This window comes from Camelina sativa, chromosome 6, assembly GCF_000633955.1.
Source record: "Camelina sativa cultivar DH55 chromosome 6, Cs, whole genome shotgun sequence".
Classification (NCBI taxonomy): Eukaryota; Viridiplantae; Streptophyta; class Magnoliopsida; order Brassicales; family Brassicaceae; genus Camelina; species Camelina sativa.
The window spans coordinates 2,320,880-2,343,916 of NC_025690.1; the positions used below are offsets into that span (position 1 = coordinate 2,320,880).

At 42.1% G+C, this 23,037-nt stretch overlaps 1 protein-coding gene across 1 annotated transcript; it reads left to right on the forward strand.

The window, feature by feature from the left end:
- On the forward strand, positions 6,831–23,026 carry LOC104793880 (defensin-like protein 295). Its single transcript, XM_019246257.1, is given in 5 exon segments — positions 6,831–6,879; positions 6,986–7,070; positions 19,615–19,660; positions 19,663–19,829; positions 23,020–23,026. Coding segments are annotated over 5 exon segments (354 nt in total).

Below are 23,037 nucleotides of genomic sequence, written 5' to 3' on the forward strand. Positions count from 1 at the left end.
GATTAGGAGTCTTTCGTTAACAATGTTATGATTTTATTTGGATAGAGAAGTTTGTCAGTTTCTGGTCTCCTCTTGCAGGAAGCTTTTGCAAGTTTAAACCCCCACTCTTCTGTTTAATCTTGAACAAGGAGATATATGGGAGAATATAAAAGGCTGAAGGTAGACCAAGATAACAAAGAAGCTCTCTAAATTCTCAATAAAGAGAAAACCGAAAATGTCACTAAGGTTAGTAACTTACTTCACATGCCTTTAGACAGTAGTACGAAAATATTTTTTGTTAAGCACGTCAAGATAGACTAAGGTATCTCAATATCAGCTCAAGTGACCAATAAATCTCAAATCTTTGCAGTTGTTCTTAGTTTTAAAAATAAGTCAATTACATAATTTTTCCTTATCGTTTGGATTGGTCCATAGATATTGACAGTGTGGGTTACAATCATAATTATCTTTGATTTAGATATGTCTTGGAGTCTGAGCATGTGAAGAAACATGCCTAACCTTATTAGAAACATGCCTAACCAATAAATCTCAAATCTTTGCAGTTGTTCTTAGTTTTAAAAATAAGTCTACATGATTTTTCCTTATCGTTTGGCTTGGTCCATAGATATTGACAATGTGGGTTGGACTTTACAGATATTTATAATTATTTTTGATTCAGATATGTCTCGGAGTCTGAGCATGTGAAGAAACATGCCAAACCTTATTAGAAACTTGATACCTCTAGTACTTACATCACTTCCTCTGGTAACCCACATTGATGCCTAACCTTGTAAGATCTCTCAAGGACAGTTTCTACGACAACGCCGAAGCTGTGGTTGGACTTTACAGAGAGCTCAGTGATGATGTCCATATCAATCTTTATTACATGTATCTCTGGTATAATATTTATCAGCCTGGAGACGTTCTTAGGTTTGGCAATCCATACAAGAATTCAGCAGGGAACGACATAATTTGGTAAGAGAATTGTGAGTGAATCAAGGTATTGTAAATTTCATAAATGTCCATATGCAGAGTTTTCATCAAGTTCATGACCAATTGATCATAACATATGCAGTTTCAGGTATTTTTTCCACTGCAGAATTGATGGTCACGACATGAACATATTAATGTCATTTTGGTTTTCAGGTAAAGTTAATGCTCTAATCTGACCATCCATATTAAGTGCAGGACAAGAAGTGGAGCATAGTGCCGGTGATGAGGCTATAAAGGGAAACTTGTAATTATTAAGTGTTGGTGTCTATGCTTTTTTTTGTGGACTTGCAGGATGCAAATAAGGAACTACAATGAGTCTGATGTGTTCCTTGTTGATCAGTTGGTAGTGGTATTTTTCGAGAGGTCAAGGTGTCTTCTCCTCTGTAGGATTTCAAGGTAAGAAAGAAACTGCGAACTGGAGGTGAGTCAAAAGAAAGGATTGGGCCTTCGTTTCGATCTTCGGAGTTATCTTTTAGTTTTTATAGTTTAATTATCCTCCCAGTCCAAGGAATGTTTCATTTTTTTCTTCAGTTTAGTATTTCGATTTTTTCTCTTATAATTCGAAATTACCATCTCTTTTGTTCTTATGTAGTAATGTATTTCATAGCTAACCTACTTTCAGAATTCTATAGAGATTGAACACAGAGAATAATAATGTTATGGTCCTTGGTTCCTAGAATAACATGATCTAAGTTGATCTCTTAAATCTCTTAACACATAGCATACATTTATGTTTAGTTTCTTGCATTCATGCATGTTTGCTTCCTTGATTCACAGCTTGATTCTTTACTTGCATCATTAACCGTCATTTCCTTGCTTAACTTGCTTTTGCTTGTTTCTTTCACTAGTTGCTTTCATGCTAGCTTATCTCATTTACTTGATGCTTTCTTTGTTTCTTGCTTGCTCATTTCTCAGTTCATTTATTAACTTGTTTGTGTGCTTGCCTTTTGATTCTTGGTTTCCTTACTTCCTCCTTTCGTTATTTGGCTACATGCTTATCTTGTTTCCTTCTCTGTTTCTTTGATCTTTGTTTACTATAGCATTCGTTGCTTAACTTGTTTATATGTTTCCTTACTTCTTTCATTTTTTGCTTGCATGCTTGACTTATTTTCGCACTTTTCTCTTTGCTTTCTTCACTTAATTCATTGTTTGCTTCGCTCTTTCTTTTGTTTTTTTTTGAATTTAATGTTAAATTATATTCAAAAGAAAAAATACTTTGTTACAACTAGTGCATCTGTTTCCAAATGGTTTAGACTGAAAAAAAAATTAAAATTTCAACAAGAAACCGTTTCTAAGAAATCTAAATGCGTGAATGTAACCAGAGCTGGAAAGCTGGTTCAAAACGTTGATCACCCATTCTCCCAATCGCAAGTAGCTGATCGCGTACATGTCTATCCACCCAGCTAATCAAACTCGCAGCAGTAGTTGGCGAATCTCCATGCCTCCTCCTATTGCGTTCTCTCCAGATAGAATACACCGTGGCTTGGAGAGCATATCGGATAAGAAAACCTTCTACCCGGGGCAACTGAGCTTGTGTGAGCAATTAAAGTATTCCAATCCGTCGAGAAACCAGCCTTGAGTAGACCCTTTGCCAAGCCTAACCAAACACCCGAGACGAACATGCAGGAGAAGAAAAGATGGTCACGAGTCTCTAAAGTCGAGTTGCAGAAAACACACATTCCCGCAGCCCCGCCATTCCACATAACCATTCGAGCACCAGTGGAGAGACGGTCTTGGACAGCAAGCCACACACGGAAGGAGAATTTGGGCGTACAATGAGTAAACCAAACCCCCTTATGCCAGGCTACCGTACTCGATGTGGTTCGAATATGGTTCCACGTATCCTTTGTGGAAAAACTGGATCGAAAGACGTCATTCTTTCCACGCCATAGAGCTTTATCCCCCATTGTCAAGCGTGTAGCTCGCACTAAGGAGAAGACCTGTTCGACCTCATTGAGCTGATCCCCCTGGTGTCGCCTTCGGCGACGGTGATCCCATGCTTCCGCTAAGGTGCTCTGCCGACATATCCCCAAATCAATAATCCCTCTCTCCCCCACAAGCTCAAAGAGATAACCCATGTCCGACCAGCAATCATACCAGAAAGATGTAGTTTCACCATTCCCCACTTCTATTTTACAAAAATCACGAGCCATTCCCTTGTATTTGAGCAATTTTTTCCATATCCACGAACCTACACTGGTTGAATCCTTAACTGACCAAAAAGAAGCCTGCTTCAGTAAGTTGGCATAAACCGGACCCACAAAGAATTACCCTTCCAGACCACACGCCAAATTAACTTCAAAAAACTCACAATATTAGCTTCATGGAGAGACCTTAGACCAAGTCCTCCCTCAGCTTTCGGTTTACAAACTGCCTCCCACGACACTTTAGCCTTTTTAGGATTCAAATCAACCCCAGACCAGAGGAATCCCGAACACATGGAATCAATAGCCTCCAAGCATTTCTTAGGGAAACAATAAGCATCAAGCCAGAAAGTATAGACACTCCAGAGGACAGAGGATATCAAATTGAACCGTCATGCATAAGAGAGATGACGTGCTGTACAAGAACCGATACGCTTCCGAAGCTGTTCAAGCAAGGGAGAGCAATCGGCCATTGTGAGCTGCTTGGTGACCAGTGGCAATCCTAGATATCGAACCGGCAAGCGACCTACTTAAAACGGGAGATGAGACTCTGGCGTAACCGAACCTCCAGCCAAATAGATGGTGGACTTTTCCATACTAATCTTTAACCCTGACATCTTGGCAAAAACATCAAGTATTCCCATGAGAGAACGCATCTTACCATCCGCAAGCACCATAAGATCATCTGCAAAACTTAAATGCGTGAGACCAAGTTGACGACACCGTGGATGGTAACCAATCAACCGCTTCCCAGCCGCCTTATTAAGCAGCTTAGACAGGACATCCATATAGATGACAAATATATATGGGGATAAAGAGCAACCTTGATGGAGACCTCTAGAGCTTCTAAAGATACCTGCAAGTTCCCCATTTACTTGTACTGAAAAAGAAGCTGTAGATACGCAGAGCATCAACCAGTGAATAAATAATGGCGGAAACTGCATAGCAGAGAGAGCTTTAGCAAGAAACGACCATTGAACCGAATCAAAAGCTTTGGAAATATCTATTTTTATTGCACATCGACTTGAGATAGAGTCCTTGTGGTAATCTTTAACCAACTCTGTTGCCAATAACACATTCTCAATCAACAATCTATCTTGCACAAACGCGGACTGATTGCTGGAAATAAACTTTGGCAGCACACGCTTCAGCCTATTGGCTAAAACTTTGGAAATCACCTTATATAACACGCTAGATAAGGACCCGCCCGATGTGCGGATTTTAAAATTTTGTAAATAAAACTAAATTAATAAAAATATTTTAAAATTTGTTACAAATATATTCTTTACCACCACCTAGGAATATATCTACATAAACACATTAAGCCAAATATAATATGTCTATCTATTTTCACTTTTGCATAGTTTATTTTATCACTAAAATTATTGGTTCAAGAAATTTCTCGAATAAAAAATATATTACATATATAGTATACTAATCAATGATGTATCGTTACAATATTGCATGACCAACCATGGAGAGAACATCCACTCCGCTCTCCTTCCTTATTGAGAGAACCTTATGTCCAACCTCTTCCACCATGAAGAGAACCTTGGCTCTGCCTTCCTCCCTTTGGGAGATAACCTTGCATGCGTTCAACCTCCTCAACCATTGAGAGAACCTTGGCTCTGCCCTCCTCATGTGTGGAGAGAACATGTTCACGCCATTTATCTATCTCAAAGTAGCATGCTCTGACAACCATTGAAACTAAAAACCCTTTGCCAACACCAGATCTTTTGATAGTAACTAATGTTAAAATTCATAATGTATTCGTGGAAGTAGTGTATTTGACACATCATGATGTAGCGTGTCTCCGAACTCCTATGGATCTATCAAAAACGGTTTATGCTTTTCCAATCTATCTATCTATGTTTGTTGTAAGCTTGTGTTTTATTAGCATATTTTATCCAACCATTAGGTGTATTTTTTTACACCTAAGTACATTGTATGTTACAAATATATTCTTTACCACCACCTAGGAAAATATCTATATGAACACATTAAGCCAGCTATTATATGTCTATTTATTTTCACTTTTGCATAATTTCTTTAATCACTAAAATTGTTGGTTGAAGAAACTTCTCGAATAAAAAATATATTAGATAGTATAGTAATCAATGATGTATCATTATATAACCAAAAATGGAGAGAACCTCGGCTCCGTCCTCCTCCCTTATAATGGAGGGAACCTTGCTTCCAACCTCCTCCACCATGAAGAGAACCTTGGCTCCGCCTTCTTTCCTTGGAGAGATAAATTTGTATGCGTCCAACCTACTCTACCATGGAGAGAACCCTGGCTCTGCCCTCCTCATGTATGAAGAGAACATCTTCATGTCTTTTAGCTATCTCAAAGTTGCATGCTCCAGCAACCAAAGAAACTAAAAATCATTTTCCAACATCACAGAATCTTTTGATAGTAACTAATGTTAAATTTCTCAATGTATTCATCAAAGTGTCTTTAAAACATCATGATGTAGCCTCTGTCTATGAGCTCCTATGGATTTATCAAAAACGGTTTATGCTTTTCCAATCTATCTATTTATCTATGTTTGTTGTAATCTTAATCTCCTTTTGGGATTGAATGAATGGTAATAATTATGTATGCATTAAAAAAGGTCTATGACCAACCAATCAAAGTTGAGAAATTAAAAAAAAAATTAATTTGACATAATTAAAGAAATAGTAGAAAATTGTAAGCACAGTAATATATGAATCTCAAATCAAAGATGAATATATAAATTAAATAAAACAATCTAAAAATACTACAATAATAATTAAAATACAGTATTAGAAAAAAAATACGCATATATTAATCTTACCTATTCCAAACTGAAAAAATGTGAAATTAGGAGAAAGTTTAAGTTTTGGTTTAAAAAACATAAGGAAAATTTACCTTCTCAATAAAACTTTTTTACCAATAGACAAAGTTTAAAGGCAGTGTTTTTGAATAAATTATTTTGTAAGAAAAAAAATGTGAGACAGATCTATGTTTATATAGAAGTGAGTATTTACATTTTTTAAAATTAATAATTAACTGTACATTCTTCTTATTCCCTTTTCTATTTTTTTGTTAAATTAATAACTTAAAATTAAAAATAAGTAAATAATGTTATAATTTCGAATATTATGAATATATAATCTCCTTCAAATCGTTTTTTAAAAGACTGTTTAATTTTTGTAATTTTTTAATAATTATCTTTTTATATCTTATTATATAAAGTTGGGTTTTGAAAGTTAGCCATTAATAAGATTTTGACATATGTCAAGTTATTAATTTGAGATTTTGACATGTGTAGAAGTTAATATTTAATAGAAGAGATTTGAGATAATGACAAAAACAAAAAAAAAACTGTTTAAACAATGTTAAAAATATAAAAAGATAATTATTAAAAAATTAACTTAACAATATTAACAATATTATTGGTTGTCATATTAACAATACATGAAATCCCAACATTATTAGTTTTGAGTAATAGGATATTATTCCCCTTATTCTTAGAGGAAAAGTCATTCAAAATAAGAATTCAAGAATGAATATAAGAAATTAACTAAATATATTTACATTTTGACTCGTAGTTGTTAAAAACAGAATTTTTATTAAATGCCTAAGATTCGAAGATTCGAATATTAAAAGATTTCAAAAAAAATCTTAACTTTCAAAGAGACTATAAATTTACCCCATCTTTAATAATACACTAAGACATAAACTACGAAATGGCATCAAAAATAACATCCTTCTTCCTCATTGCTCTCGTTATCGTTAGTAAGCCTCTATAATCTCCCTAACATGAATTTTATGTAGGCATACTTATTGATTTGAAATTTAAAACAATATAACGTATGTGGTTTTGTGGTCCGGTGTCCATAAGGTGCAATGATGGTGACTATGCCGACGACAGCAGAAGCTCAAATCTTTCTTCCTTGTAGAACAACGGTAGATTGTGAATACTGTTGGTGCGGGATTTAGCACCTCCGACATATCGAACTAAACCAGAAAGACAATTTGGTTATTTAACTGGGAATCCGGTTAAGAACTCAGTTAGGTCATTTAAGCCCACTTCAGGTAGAAGAAGCCCAGCCTCGAGGGTGAAGAACCGACTTCCACTTCGCCCGGCGGCCGATCTAAGAGATAGAGTAACTTTCCTTATTTCAGTTCGTCTGATAAGGAAAGTTAATATATTATGCGATCTATGAATATGTATAAAGAGGAAAAGACTTCTCCATTGTAGATCATCCATTATTGAATACAATTATTCAGTTCTCTTCTTGTTCTTAGCAATAGAAACCCTAATTCTTCAAAGATCAATTCCCTTTCTTCTAATATCAAAGCTTAGATTGGTTTTCTAGAGAGTTTACTTTACTGAATTTGTTTTCCCCCTTAAAAAAATTCATTGTGCAAATCCAGTTTCTACAATTGGCGCCGTCTGTGGGGACTGCAAATCGTCTCTAAAAGTTATTATCTAAGAAAAAAATCTCATCCGAAAAAGTTCTCTAAAAGTCCACGATAATGTCTTCACCCATCACCGAAGTCACTGGCGCGAACCTTACCACCTCCAACACGCCCGATGTCACGGGCATCGCACCTGCTCAAGACAACGTTGCAACACAGAGCGATGTATCAACCAGGCCGGCTACCGCCGTGTATGTTCGCCGCCCCGTCAACGAATCGAGGAACCTGACCGATGTCTCCTCTGAACTCCCAGTTGAGGCCAGATCTGAAGGGGAGACCAGCCATGAAGCAGGACGAACTCGCGAAGAGACAACCAACCGCGACACGGAGCTCTCCAATGAACAACCCCCGGACGAGGAAGATGCACGCGCCACGGAGCAGCGGCTCCGCACACAAAACGGGAACCCCCCTGTTCGCACCAAGACAGCGGTCCAAAATCAGCAAGTCGTCTCCATGGAAGATTTCAAGATCCTGTTCGGCACCATGACGAAAGAGATCTACCAGATGATCTCCGAAACTAACCGTAGGGTCGACGCTGTCACAACTCAGACAACCCTATCACAAATCTCTGCTGGACAGTCACCCATACTCGGCACTGACGGTCTCACTCGTCGTCTCGATTTTTCGGACGTACAATACGAGCGGAGGAATCCTCCCCCTCAGACGACATCGAGTATTCGACCAACAAACCCAAACTCACGTATGCACGAGAGTTCGGCCGCCCCGGTCGCCCACTTCACGAACGCGGGATCTTGCCTCGAAATCAAAGAAATAAAGACGCAGATCAGCGATATGAACACGCTTCTTCATGGGGCTATTAGCACAGCTCCAGAAATCGACAGGATTGTCGAAGTGACCCGACAATCCCCTTTTACTCAACGGATCTTGCGGGCCGCCATCCCAAACGTCAAGCTGAAACTCCCAGCCTACCTGGGCGACAAAGACCCCGTCCAATTCATGACGTCCTTCATGGCAACCATGACAAAGGCACAATTCACCGAAGAATAGAGGGATGTTGGTTGTTGTCAGCTATTCGTCGATAGCCTCTCCGGCCCTGCCTTGGTGTGGTTCACAAGGCTCGAACCAAGTTCAATCGGTAACTTCGACCAGTTGTCTACGACTTTTCTTAAGCATTGTCGAATTCTCATTGAACGAGGCGTGACAAGCTCAGACCTTTGGGAGATGACCCAGGAACCCGGCGAATCCATCGGCAGTTTCCTGAGCAGATTCAAGGAAAAGCTAACGCGCGTCACCGTCCCAGAGGATGCCGCAATGGCAGCCTTCAGAAAGGGGTTGATTCCGGGGTCGCCATTACGAAAGGATCTTAACATACGAGAGCCCAAGGACCTCGATGACGCGCTACATCGAGCCTCCAGATTCATGCTCGACGAAGACGAAGACGCCCAGTTAGCCGCAAAGATAATCGGGCAACCGTCGCACCCCCCTAAGGCTAAAAGCTGGGATGAGCACCACGAACCTCGCAAGCATCACGACCCCCAAGACCAAAAAAAAGGTGTCGTTCACGCGGTCTCCGAAGTGGAGGACCAAAACAAACAGCCATCCGACCCAAAGAAGGGTTACTGCGATTTCCACATGATCGCCGGCCACTCCACACACGAATGCGTCCATCTAAAGAATTTCCTGTACGGAAAGTATCTTTCCAGCGAAGTCGAAGCCACCTTTCAGCCAAAAAGCATCCGTGGAGGTAGAGGTCGCCGAGGGGGATGGCGTGGTGGACGATCTAACGGTGGCCGTGGCGCAGGAGGAGGACGAGGCTAAAATGGTCCAGCCAATGGAGTTCAACAGCCGGCTAACCAAGTTCTGGCGAACCATCAAGAGGAGATGCCCCAGGCGGACGAGCTGCCTGGCCCACCCAAGCGGCAGAGAGGGCAAAATCCCGAGCGGGCCAATTCTCCTATCCGAGGACGAATAACCATGATACTTGGTCCACCAGAGGACTGCGCCGACTCCATCCGCGCACTAAAGAAGAGGGCGCGTCAAGTTTGCAGCCTTCAGGCAGCCTCGAGCGAACCTCCACTCTGCTCGGACCCCATATCGTTTACTTCGGAAGACGCCAAGGAAATCCAACACCCCCATTCGGACCCTTTAGTCATCGAAGTCTCCATGGGCGATTTCGATGTCGAACGAGTTTTGGTCGACACGGGAAATACCGTCAATGTAATATGCTGGCAAACGCTAGAAAAAATGGGTGTCACGCCGGAACAATTGAAACCCGAATCTCGAACATTGACGGGCTATGATGGGGTCGCCAAACTTTCAATGGGCGATGTAAAGCTGCAGGTGCAAGCCGGCGGATTGCCCCGGAAGACCAAGTTCGCAGTCATCGACGCTCCTCCAGTCTACAACACCATATTGGGGGTACCGTGGATATACGCGATGCAGGCCGTACTATCGACCTATCACCTCTGCCTCAAGTTCCCAACCACCACAGGAATTTGCACACTTTATGGTGACCAGAGGGTAGCCCGAACTTGCTCTGTTATCGAGAAGAAGCAGAGGAAGACTGAGGACATGTAGCAACTACAGAGCGGGGACAATCTTACCGGTCCCCATAAGCCGGAGAGAGATCGCCTCAAGTTTCCGGAGTGTCGAATCTTACAGGTGAACATTGATCCCACCGACCCCTCACGAACTGTTGGCATCGGTGCCGAACAGGAAGAGCACATAAAGTCAAAGCTGATTGCTTTTCTGAAATCTCGGTCTTCCACATTCGCCTGGTCAATGAAGGACATGATCGGAATAGACCCCGATGTTATCTGCCACAAGCTCAACGTCGATCCCACATTCAAACTAGTAAGGCAGAAACGACGACGCCTGGGTCCAGATCGGGCCAAAGCAGTTCAGGATGAGGTCGAGCGGTTGCTCAAAGCTGACCAGATAATAGAGGTCTAGTACCCTGACTGGCTGGCCAATCCAGTCGTGGTCAAAAAGAACGGTAAATGGAGGGTATGCGTGGATTTCACCGATCTCAACAAAGCATGCCCCAAGGATAGCTTTCCTTTGCCACACATAGACCGTCTCGTCGAAGCCACGGCCGGAAACCAACTGCTCTCGTTCATGGATGCCTTCTCAGGTTACAACTAGATCGCCATGAGTTCGACTTACCGCGAAAAAACGGCATTCATTACAGATAGGGTAACCTATTGTTATAAGGTCATGCCGTTCAGACTAAAGAACGTTGGAGCAACCTAACAACGGCTGGTAAACATGATGTTCGCTAGTTTGCTTGGAAGAACCATGGAAGTCTACATCAACGATATGCTGGTTAAATCTTTGATCGCAGAGCAGCACATCGAGCATCTCGCCGAGTGTTTCGATATCTCGGATCATTTCCAGATGAAACTGAATCCAACGAAGTGTACATTCGGAGTTACTTCAGGTGAATTCTTGGGGTATATCGTCACTGAGCGGGGGATAGAAGCAAACCCTAAACAAATCGAAGCCATATTGGGACTGTCGTCACCGACCAACAAGCGAGAAATGCAACGCTTGACCGGCCGCATCGCAGCTTTAAATCGCTTCATCGCTCGATCAACAGATAAATGCCTCCCTTTCTACCAACTCCTCCGCGGAAATAAGGATTTTCACTGGGACGAGGAATGCGAGGTTGCCTTCCGGCAATTAAAGGAGTACTTGACTTGCCACCCAGTATTAGTCAAACCAGAAGACGGTGAAACATTGTACCTCTACGTCTCGGTCTCCAGTTCGGCTATCAGCGGCGTGTTGGTTCGAGACGACCGCGGGAACAAAAACCTATCTTCTATACGACTAAAGCACTCAACGACGCGGAGTCACGATACCTCACGCTGGAGAAGCTTGCACTCGCACTGATGGCGAAATGGGCAGTCGAGCTAAGTGAGTTTGACATCGAATACCGCTCCCGTCCAAGCTTGGAGTCGCAAGTCCTGGCCGACTTCATCACCGAACTATCTCCTGACCTCGACGACCCCACTCCTAGGGAAGAGCATTGGACAATGATCGTCGATGGTTCGTCGACGAATGAAGGATCCGGAGTGGGACTCATTCTCCGGTCCCCCACCGGTGAAGTTCTCGAGCAAGCATTAAAACTCAACTTCAAAGCGTCAAATAACGAAACAGAGTATGAGGCCGTCCTTGCGGGGCTTTGGTTGGAACGAGGACTCGGAGTGACACATTTGCAAGTCTTCTGTGACTCCCAGCTTGTAGTCAGCCAATTCAGTGGAGAGTTCGACGCCAAAAATAAGCGAATGGGGGCGTATCGGCAATTGGTCCGAACACTGTCCGGGGAATTCACATCTTTTTCTCTGACGAAGGTCCCACGGAACAAAAACGCGTCAGCCGACGCCCTCGCAGCCCTAGCAAACAGCTCCGACCCTGATTTACGGCGCACCATCCCGATCGAATGCATCGACGCTCCCAGCATCGACCCCAACAATCAGATAGCAGTAATGAACGACGACTCAGTTTTGATGGAGGTCAACGAGCCAGTAGAGGATCTGACGGACGTCACAAAGCCTCTGGACGACTGGCAAATTGAGATCAAACTCTATATCTCCGACGGCGTCGTCCCACCAGACCGATGGGCAGCCCGACGCTTAAAGGCTCGAAGTGCCAGATACATCCTCTTGGACGGGGAATTATTCCGCCGAAGCACGTCAGGAGTGTTCCTTACCTACGTCACTCGGGACGAGGCCGAGCGAATCATGATGGAGGTGCACGAAGGCGAAGGTGGCAACCATTCTGGTGGACGCGCACTCGCCCTCAAAATAAAAAAGGATGGACACTATTGGCCGACCATGATGGCCGACTGCGAAGCCTTCGCGGCAAAGTGCGAAACCTGTCAGCGCCATGGACCAATGCGGCAAATCCCGCCCGAAATGCTGAACATTGTGACAGCTCCATATCCTTTCATGCGCTGGGCCATGGACGCTATAGGTCCTCTGCCGGCGTCAAAATCCAAGAAATACGTCATGGTGCTGACCGATTTCTTCACCAAATGGGTCGAAGCAGAGTCCTTCACAAGGATCCAATCCTTGGACGTAACCAATTTCATATGGAAGAACATATGTCGGCACGGACTTCCATACGAGATTGTCACCGATAACGGCACACAATTCACCTCGATGATCACCAGACGTTTCCTGACGAAGTGGCAAATCCGTCTCAGCACTTCGACTCCCCGATACCCGCAAAGAAATGGACAAGCTGAGGCCACTAATAAGTCGATCGTCGACGGACTAAAAAAGGGACTTGGTCGAAGGAAGGGGGCGTGGGCTGACTATCTTGATGGCGTATTGTGGTCCTATCGAATAACCCCGCGGCGGAGTACGGGACAATCCCCTTTTTCCCTTGCATATGGTCTCGAGGCACTCGCCCCTGCCGAAGCAGGAGTCCCGACACTCCAACGTACCATGATGGTCGGGAATCCCAAACTTAACAACAGGATGCTGATTGACCACAACGATCTTGCCGAAGAGCTGCGCGATCAAGCCCTAGTCCGAGTGCAGCACTACAAAGATGCAGCGGCTCGGTATTATAACAAGACTGTTCGTCTGCGGCATTTCAACGAAGGCGATCTGGTTCTACGGGAAGTTTTTGAGAACACCAAAGAATTCAACGCCGGTAAACTCGGCGCTCGGTGGGAGGGTCCATACCTCGTATCCAGGGCAGTTCGCCCAGGCGTCTACGAACTTGTAACCATGGCCGGAGAACGGATCAAAAACTCGTGGAACGCAACCCACTTGAAGCGTTATTACTGCTAAGTCGTCGTCACGACCCTAACTAGGAGTTTTCGGGAATCCGAACTCCTTTCATCTTTCCTTTGTAATACGAACTACGGTTGGCTTGATCCCCGTTTCGGGGTACGTAAGCAATTCCTTGTCTTTTCAAGATTAAATGAATGCAGCTAAGATATTAATAAAGTCTTTGTTTTGAATACACTTTGATCGGCAGTACGCCAAATTACGCTGAAAGTTGTTTGGATTAATTTCCATTACACTTCGTCTAAAATCGTTATTTCAAGTACAAATGGAGAACTTCCATTGAATAATTCGGATAATACGAATGAGCAAATTCTTGATCAATCGCCATTACATGCTTTGGAGATTTGACCAATTAATAAGATAAAAAAAAAGAGGAGAAAAGAGACGCAAAGGAGAAAACCCCTCCTTCTAGCGCCAGTTCTCTTGAACAAAAAACAACAAAACAAAAAGAAATAAAAACCGCCCGTTTTCGGAGTTCGTCGCGGTACGAGGCCCACCATCACCGTTCTGGATGGTCCTGCAGCCGAAGTGGAGGACAAGGACCAGACAGATCGTCCTCCAAAGGTTCCTACACCTCCATCTTGATTAGTTCGGCTCGCCAAAACCGGCGTGCCTGCCTTAAGGCCTCAAGTCTTTCCGCCGGGACTTCGAAGCCATTAGACACCAAATCTTCCAGGAAGGTGCATGGGCCCTCGACCATATCGCCTCAACCTTCCAGCCGATTCCAAAAAATTGGCATATCGCCTCAACCTTTCCAGGGAAGCCCGATAGGCCCAAATGTCTGTGATAAACGGATGCGTGGTATCCTCCAGGGGTTGGCAGTCGGCCTCGAGTAGGGCAGGCACATCCATGCGCGCAACCTGTTCCTGGCAGGTCGCACGCGCGGCAAGGACCCGGGTCATTCGCCACTTCGCCAAGAAGAAACCTTTGGCGATCATCTCGTTCAGAACCAAAAACAGTCCCATCCAAGAGGTAGAACCGACAGATCTCGGCGAGCCTAAGACGTCTCGCCGTAAGATGAGCCCCCAACCTATAGCGGCGAGCTCGGTACTGTCGGAGCTCCTGGCATATAAGACTCCCCTCTGCGCCAGTCATATCGACGAAGGGGACAGGTGCACGAACCAGAAACGTCTCCATCCGATCTAGAGCGGAGGGATTATCCGACGCTTCAGTACGCCCGGAATTGCTCGCCGAAGCAGCTATTCTTTCCCGGGCCCGTTTTAGCCATGCGGATCGAGTAGTTACCATTCTTCTTTTTCGAGAAATTGTGAAAGTGTGAATGTTTCTTTCTCCCAACCCTCAATCCTATTTATATAGGGTTGTGGGAAGTAACCGCCGCTGAATCCGCCAATCACAATACCGCGAAATTTTTACCGCGTTCCGAAAATAATTTTCAAAGACCGCATAACACATTTAATGCAGTGCGTCTTTTTATTTCTAATAAAAAAAATACCAAACTGGGTTAAGTATTGGTATATACCGAACTCACTCCTCGTTGACACCCTGGCCAGGTCATCAACTCGCGTAACTACGCACTATTTTTCAGGATTAAGCCGAACCCAGAGTTGTTATGTCGCACCTGACTTTCATATGTAGGGATAAGCCGGACCTAGAGTATTTATTCCGCACCCGATCTTTTAATTTAGGGATAAGCTGTACACCCAGAGTATTTATTCCGCACCCGATCTGTTAATTTTGGGATAAGCCGAACCTAGAGTATTTATTTCGCCCCCAAACTTTAGCCGGACGGAATGGTTAGCCGAACCCAGAGAATAATTTCGCAGTCCGACATCCGAACTAAAGCAAAGGAGATAAGCCGAACCCAATATCTCGCCCTCCGACCAAACGTATCCCGTTAGGGCCAAATAGCTTAATTTTTAAGTTTGATTGATGTTTTCTACCATCGTTTGATAAAAATTGCCGGATATAAGCCGGGAGTCGTCTCGCTTCTGGTACATTTTTCAACAATAAAATAGCAAACTTTAAATACTCAAATAGCAAAATTCGCCTGCTACAATGCGGCTAAATCTTATTAAATACTCAAATAATACATGTTAATTCTGAACTAGTGCGCCATTCGCCGCGATCTCACGAACACTCGTCTTGAGTCGTTTTGGCATCGGCCACAACAGCTGCAGCTCGGTCTTCTCCCAGTCCTCGGGGCGAGTTTCCAATGCCCTGGCCTTCTGTTCGGACTCATCCAGCAAGTCGATAGTCCTTTTCCTTTTTGCCTTAAGTATGGCAGCTTCAGATTCTAAAGTCTTCAACTGGCGGTTGATCCTACTTTTTTCATATGAAAGTACTGAAGATCCTGGCTCAATTCTTGATGTGTGCATGCGATCTGCATAAGCAAAGTCAACAACGGATTAGTTTGAAAGCGGACATTACGGGATGTCTCGCGATAGTTACCTGATGAAAGAAGGTATCGGCTTCAGCAAGCTCGGCATCATTAGCACGCCTGTTAATATAAAACGGCTTGACGTTTCCTGGAATGAAGTCACCAATCAGGGTAGGATCCATGTGTGTCGGCTTCCGATCTGCTTCCTTTCGGCACTTGTTGCAGTACGCGACCAGGCATGGCGGCAGGGTTGCTATCCTCTCGAATCCATTCTCGATCCAATCTTTTGGGTGGGATTCAAGCATCTCAAGCTTGAGCAGCAATTCGCGTTGCGCTTGTTTGGATGCGGCAAGTCTATCGCGGTACTCCGTGTGACGGTATTCCACCTGATGAAGAAATTCTTCCAGGTCACGTCTTTCTTCCGGTTTGACGCGGAACATCAGCATCCAAGGAGCTCGGATGTTCGGGTAGTAGGCTATCCCCCTTTCGATAGCTTCGGCGTTGGAGAACGTCGAGACACCATTCCCGATTAGAGGGGATTCCACGATGCTAATAGAGTTCAACATCGCTCTGATTGAAAGTTTTTCGAGAATTGTTTAGTTTGGAGACCGCGCCGTATGATTTATATGAAAACTGGTGGGTGAAATCCTTTCCAAATTTCCATATTCTGTGCAAAATGGCAAAGGTGCAAATTTTGAGAATTTGTTGATTGTTTCCGTTTTTGGCAAAAAGAAAAATTCCGGCAAAGAAAAAGAAAAAGTTTCAAAACCCATACTTAATAAAGGGCCGAACAAGTCGGCAATGTTTTACAAGGGTATTCAAACCCATACTTAATAAAGTTTGGGACAAAAATAAAAAATTAAAGTTCAGCGTCCAAAGCACCGGTCAAATCGGCTTGGAAGCTCTCGGCATTGGAGCCATACGGATGGTAGACAGAGTCCGGAGCCATCGTTCCGGGGTGAAGAAGTCCGTAACCCAGCTGATCAGGGGACATGACGAGGTCGTTTGCATTCAGTTCGAGGACGTCGATCGCTTGGATAGTTTCCTCGGCTTCGGCCTTGTTCTTATCAATCTCCGCGATTCGCTCCTCAGGAATAACGGCCCCCTTCTCGATCAGATTTTGCACAGTTTTCTGCACTCCGGTAGCCTGGTTTAACAGGTCTTCCAAGGGGCGAATCTTCTCTTGTTCGACTAAATAAGCCTTGACCTTATTCAATCGAGTCTGCGCTTTCTTCGCTGTTCGCTCCACCTTCTCCAAACGATCCCGCCGAAGTCTTTTAACTTCAAAGTCGAGTTGGATTTTCAACTCGTTGCATGCTCCCTGCAGTTCGGATTTCTCTTCTTCGAGAGTAAGGTCTCGGGAATTCAGTTCGCCAATCCTCTCGTCCTTAGCTTTGCTGGCATTCCTTCACCTTTTCAAGCTCAAATCCAGACTTCTTATCGCTTTTAACTCGCCTATCGTACAACTGAGTCAGCGCATTCATCCTGGCGGCAGTCTGTGGATTCAAAGAACATACGTCAGTTTTGCCCGCACAAAGTTTGAACAAGTTAAAGAAAATGATAAGGCTAACCATTAAGTGGGATTCGACAACGTCAAGGAACGCTTGCTGGAACTCCAGTTCGTCCACTGACGGAAGAATTCGACTGGAGATCTTCAAGGTTTGGAAAAGTTCGCCTGAAGCATCACGATTTATGACCAGAGGGGTATCACCGAAATACTCGAAGGCAAACCGATCCGTTTTGTCATTCTCTCTTGCCAGACGGAATCGGTTGGCAGATTCCAGTCCGGCATCTTCAGTTGAGCGTTTGCGGTTTGCTACTGGCTGCGGCGCCTTCTTTTTGTGTTTCCTCTTCTTCCTTTTCGGTCCAGCTCCAAGCTGAGGGACATCATCTTCATCGTTCGGAGGATCGGCATTCCCTAAAGCTAAGGGAGGGGTATCGCCTTTCGCAACATCGACTGTGTCGACGTCTTCTTCGGAAGCCCGAGTAGGATCGACGACGGTCCGATCCTGAACAGGATCAACATCAGACCGGTCCCGAGGAGGATCGATATCGGCTTTGATGACAGCTTGGGTTTCTCGGCGAACGATCTGGAGACTGTCGGATTCAACGACACGTGACCCGGCTGGCTCCGCAGTTCGTCCCAGCGAACTCGCGAAACTTGGGAATGTTGTCTTGGGTTTTCACATCACTGTTTCAACACGGATACGGGTAATAAATTCCCACCGATGATTGTTCCCGGATAATAGAGCGTTCCTGACAGTATGATAGTCTGGAGCTAGACATGTTGCGCAAAATGGACGATCTGGAAGCAAGACATGAAAAAGTTAAACTTGGTCAGAGGTGCCGAAGTCAATTAGAACGTATTGGAAATATAAAATCTACCAGGATTTTCATTCCACACTCTCCGATGGAAACCCAATGGATTAACGAGCGAGTAATGATCGACGCGGACATAAAAGTAGTGGTTCGCCCACTTCTTGAATTTGGAAACTCTTTGACCAGCAAGGAAATTGTGCGCCAGTCTCATATTCACTTCCCAGCGATGCGGACTCTTAGATGACTTGAAATTGGATAGTTGCTCAAAGCATTGAACTCCAATGTTAACTCCGACTTCGGCTGCTATGGTAAGGGCAGCCATAAAGTTACAAATGGCTCCACGGAAAAATTGGCAGATCGCTATCCTGCGTCTTTGGGCGTAGAGCGATATTAATGCTGGGATTGGGAATAAGAGGCGACATTCAGTAAAATAACCCTCGTACAAGCATATATACCCTTCCGGCGGGTTCCAAGGGCGCTGGTCGGCTCGAGGAATCAGAATTGTGACGTTGCTCTTAAATAGACCGCATGCATTCAGCATGTCGTTCATGGTTTTGATCGAACTCATACTCTTATCGCCTCCAATTCGTCCTTTATGGTCTAACAAAGGATCGATGTCTTCGATCGAGATTCCTAAAGGTGCGAATCGGTCTTCTTCTTGCGACAACACATCTTGAGTCAGTTCGTCACTCCCGTCTTCATGACGAACTGGTAGAGGAGTCTGTGATGATGAAGCTCCAGCTGAGCAGCGAGTTAGAAGAGATGGGATTTCGGCTTCCGATCTACTGGATTCTCCGAAGTGCCCGCCATGATATGAGTTCGGAGAGTGCGGAAGAAAAATGGAGATAAATAAATAAAAAGAAGAGAGTTCGGAGCAGATTACCTTTCACTGTTGGCAGAAAATGAGAAATGACAAAGGGAGGAGGCGTATTTATAGAGTCGAATGGGCGGCAATCCTACGAAGAGTAATTATAACCTACGCGGCTCTTCGACTTCCGACCTAGCAGATGTGACACAAACGACACGTGTCATCCGGACGGTTCACGGTGAAGTGGCGCGGGAATCCCGGGTAACATCAAATGATTCTTTATGGTCTAGATCGGATATTCTCTTTTCCATAGTTCAAAATATTCAAATTGAATTCCGAATATTCAGAACTGGTGGGAGACTAATTGTTGGTGCGGGATTTAGCACCCCCGACATACCAAACTAAACCAGAAAGACAATTTGGTTATTTAACTGGGAATCCGGTTAAGAACTCAGTTAGGTCATTTAAGCCCACTTCGGGTAGAAGAAGCCCAGCCTCGAGGGTGAAGAACCGACTTCCACTTCGCCCGGCGGCCGATCTAAGAGATAGAGTAACTTTCCTTATTTCAGTTCGTCTGATAAGGAAAGTTAATATATTATGCGATCTATGAATATGTATAAAGAGGAAAAGACTTCTCCATTGTAGATCATCCATTATTGAATACAATTATTCAGTTCTCTTCTTGTTCTTACCAATAGAAACCCTAATTCTTCAAAGATCAATTCCTTTTCTTCTAATATCAAAGCTTAGATTGGTTTTGTAGAGAGTTTACTTTACTGAATTTGTTTTCCCCCTTAAACAAATTCATTGTGGAAATCCAGTTTTTACAAATACCTTCACTGCTCAAGCGGGACAGCTCTATGTGTAAAAATAGATAATGCCAATGTACGACTCATCAAACAAAACTCGACAACTTAAAGAAGATGGACCATGCAAAGAAGTGCAAGTTAACTAAAGATTGTGATCCTCGTATAAGATCTACATGTGTCTCCGGTTCTTATATGTGTTTCGATGGCCTATTGAAACGATCCGACCCGTTTTTTTTTTTAAAATAATAAATAATAATAATAATAAATAAATATTCTGCAGCTAGTGGTCTCATACTCACTAGCCACCTAACCACAAACACACAATAGCGAATAACGCAACCAAAACCAATATTCAATAATAAAATAACCAATATCATATAAACTGTAATAATTCCAAAACCATAAACTAAAGATTCAATCAACATAAACCAGAAAAACCAACAATCCTAAACAACATTCTAAGACTCAACTCTAGCAATCTAACAAAAGCCAGACAACAACCAAGCGAGCCAATAGAACATCCTCCTCTTCATTGCCATGATCCCACGGTCACACTTTGCCTCTACCTGCACCACAAACACAATAAGATGCGTGAGTATTACCAGAAATACCTAGTGAGGCGATCCTCCCATCTACGAGCTATACACACAAGAAAATCAAGAGTACAACTCCAAATAAAATACAACAAACCAACCATTAAACATAACAACCAATAACACTTTCACCACACCTACATATCATCACACATAACAAGTCATACAACTCAATCGCTTAGATAAGCTCATGGTCACGCACTCACCTTAACAAGTGATTCACGAAAATAATAACAACCAAATGAGAGGCTCTCCAATATCCAAGAACAACCAAACTCGCTCCTACAACAAATCACACCAATAAACAAACATTGAAAACAAACTGCCAGAAAAATCAGAAAAGAACAACCTCACAAGTGAAACCACGAAATCAAAACTAACCGTTAACTTTCTAATCCCTTTGGTGAAAAGCACGGTATAAACGTCCAGAAGCGTCCCACAAAATTTCAGCACGATCAGATGACAGATGAAACCGCAATCGTTCCTGTAACACCCGCTGATCTCAATCCGCGAATGAAAAGAAACGCCCCACAAAACTGCCAATATATCCTAGAATATTAAATCAAATTCACTTCTGTAAAAAGGAGAATGTACCAAAATCTCTTAGCTACCACCCTACCAAAAACCAGTATCTTTCTAAAATATTTGACCAGTCGGATCCTCCTTCTCCCAAACCCTGACAGTTTTGTTTCTCTCTTAACTCTAAGGAAAAAGTTTGATTTTCTTCTCTTTCTCCTTTACACCAAATAACCAAGACTTATCTCTCTTTCTCTCCCTCTCTCTGATGACAATGTCGACCAAAACACAAAAGAGGAGAGGACCCGTGACAATAAGGATGAGAATTAAGAGTTTTTGGTTTAATTAGATTAACCCAGAATTTTATTAAACCAAAAATCAATTAAAATCCACTCATTTGGTTTATTCAACACATCCCAACTTTATTACCGGATGTTACACCTATGCATTTGTACCAATTAACTGCACAGTGTTTTAAACACTACATACTTCTAAATATTTTTTTGCTTTTATTATAAAACATTGCAAGCTTTTTTTTTAACTATATGAAGATTACATATTCATAATGATTATATATCTTTAAAACTATTTTAATCATAATTTTTTTAGAGAAATACCCTTAAATAACACAACTTTATGTTTTTTTCCAAAATTAGCATGCATATTCAATTATTCCAAATCTAGCATTTGTGAATATTAAGTATTTAAATTAGAAAATAAAATTCATTTTTAAAAAGAGAGAAAAAAAAATCAAACTCACGATTCCTTTTAGCTTTCTCCTGTGAAGCTTGTGATGAATCTTCCAATCTGAGATCTTCATTTTCGATGTCAGATCTTTCAATTAAGTGCTAACTCAATCGATAGAAGCTCCAGTGAAGTGATTTAAGTAGAGATTCATCGATTCCATTAGCAATCAGATATCTAGTAATTCTTCCAGAAATGTTTGATTCAGACTCTTCGTATATATATGCACCAGACCTATCAAAATATCCAAATTTTAAATACAAAACCTTCATGAAAATGTTGTAAAACAAGTTGTGGAGATACTTTTGAGTTGAGGAAGATCATCCTGAATTTCAAAAAATTCTTCCTGAAAATTATTGAATCTTTCCTAAAATAAAGGTGTTTTGAAAAACATAAGCATGTGGATATCAAAGAGGGACACTATAGAGAGGAAAAATACCATATGATTTTATGAACATCAAAATCAAATTATTTTACAAAATACATCATCCAAAAAGAATTTTAACATAAAATTTACTTCTCAATATAAAAAAAGAAAAAAAAAATATTCTTCTTGATGGAGCAATCTTCTTGAATAAAAGCCAATGAATATCTGGTTAAGGCTCTTCCCTATCTTGAACTGGAGCTTAGGCAATGCGACAGTTGTATGAAAGAATCTCCCATATTCTGTGGTAAAAATTGAAATCAGTAAATATGTTCAGGAAAGTCTTCATAAATTATAATGAAATTCTTCCTGAATGTTAGAAGTTCAAAAGCTCACCTAAATTTGAAAGAATTTTTCTCATTATTCAATCCTTCCCGAATCTACAAGAAACATTTTTTTAGGAATGTCATCATGAGCTCTAAAGGTATCTTACCTGAATTTCAAGGAACCTTCATGAATCTAGAGAAACTACCATTTGCTTCATTTAACATCAAATTCAAATTATTTTACAGAACACACCATCCAAAATATACTTATCATAAAATCCTAATGTGAAAACAAAGACTATACAACAAAGAATCAAACCCTAAACATCAAAGAGAAGCAAGAAAAAATAAAATAACCTTTTTATGAAGGTCATCATGAAGTTCACATAAGCTTTCCTGCATCTCCTGAATTCTTGAATTTCGTGTTTAAGATCCTTGTTAAAAGCACTTCAAACAAATTCAATGCTATGAACAATAGAGATACTACATAACAATAAGCTAGAGGGTTACATTATTGTCTTCAGACAATTTTATGAAGTTCTTCCTGAATTTTCAAACTAGTAAAGTCAATAAGAATGACACAACCATTCATCTCATGTATCTATAAATTAACATGGAGTAAACCTAAGAACAACTCTAGTTATGATTCTAGAAGAACAAAAGTAGAGAAATAAATGCAATATGAGTCATGATAAACATTTAACCAAATCAGCAAACCAATCTTAATGTATAAACGAAACATAAGCTTAATGTATAAATTAAGTCTAATAACTATGATAGGTATAAGCTTATCTCCTGGATAAACAAACAAAGGTAACTACGTTTAATACAATATAACAATAAAATGTAATAAACATGTTTTTCTTGAAATCAGAATCTAAAAAAAGTCATT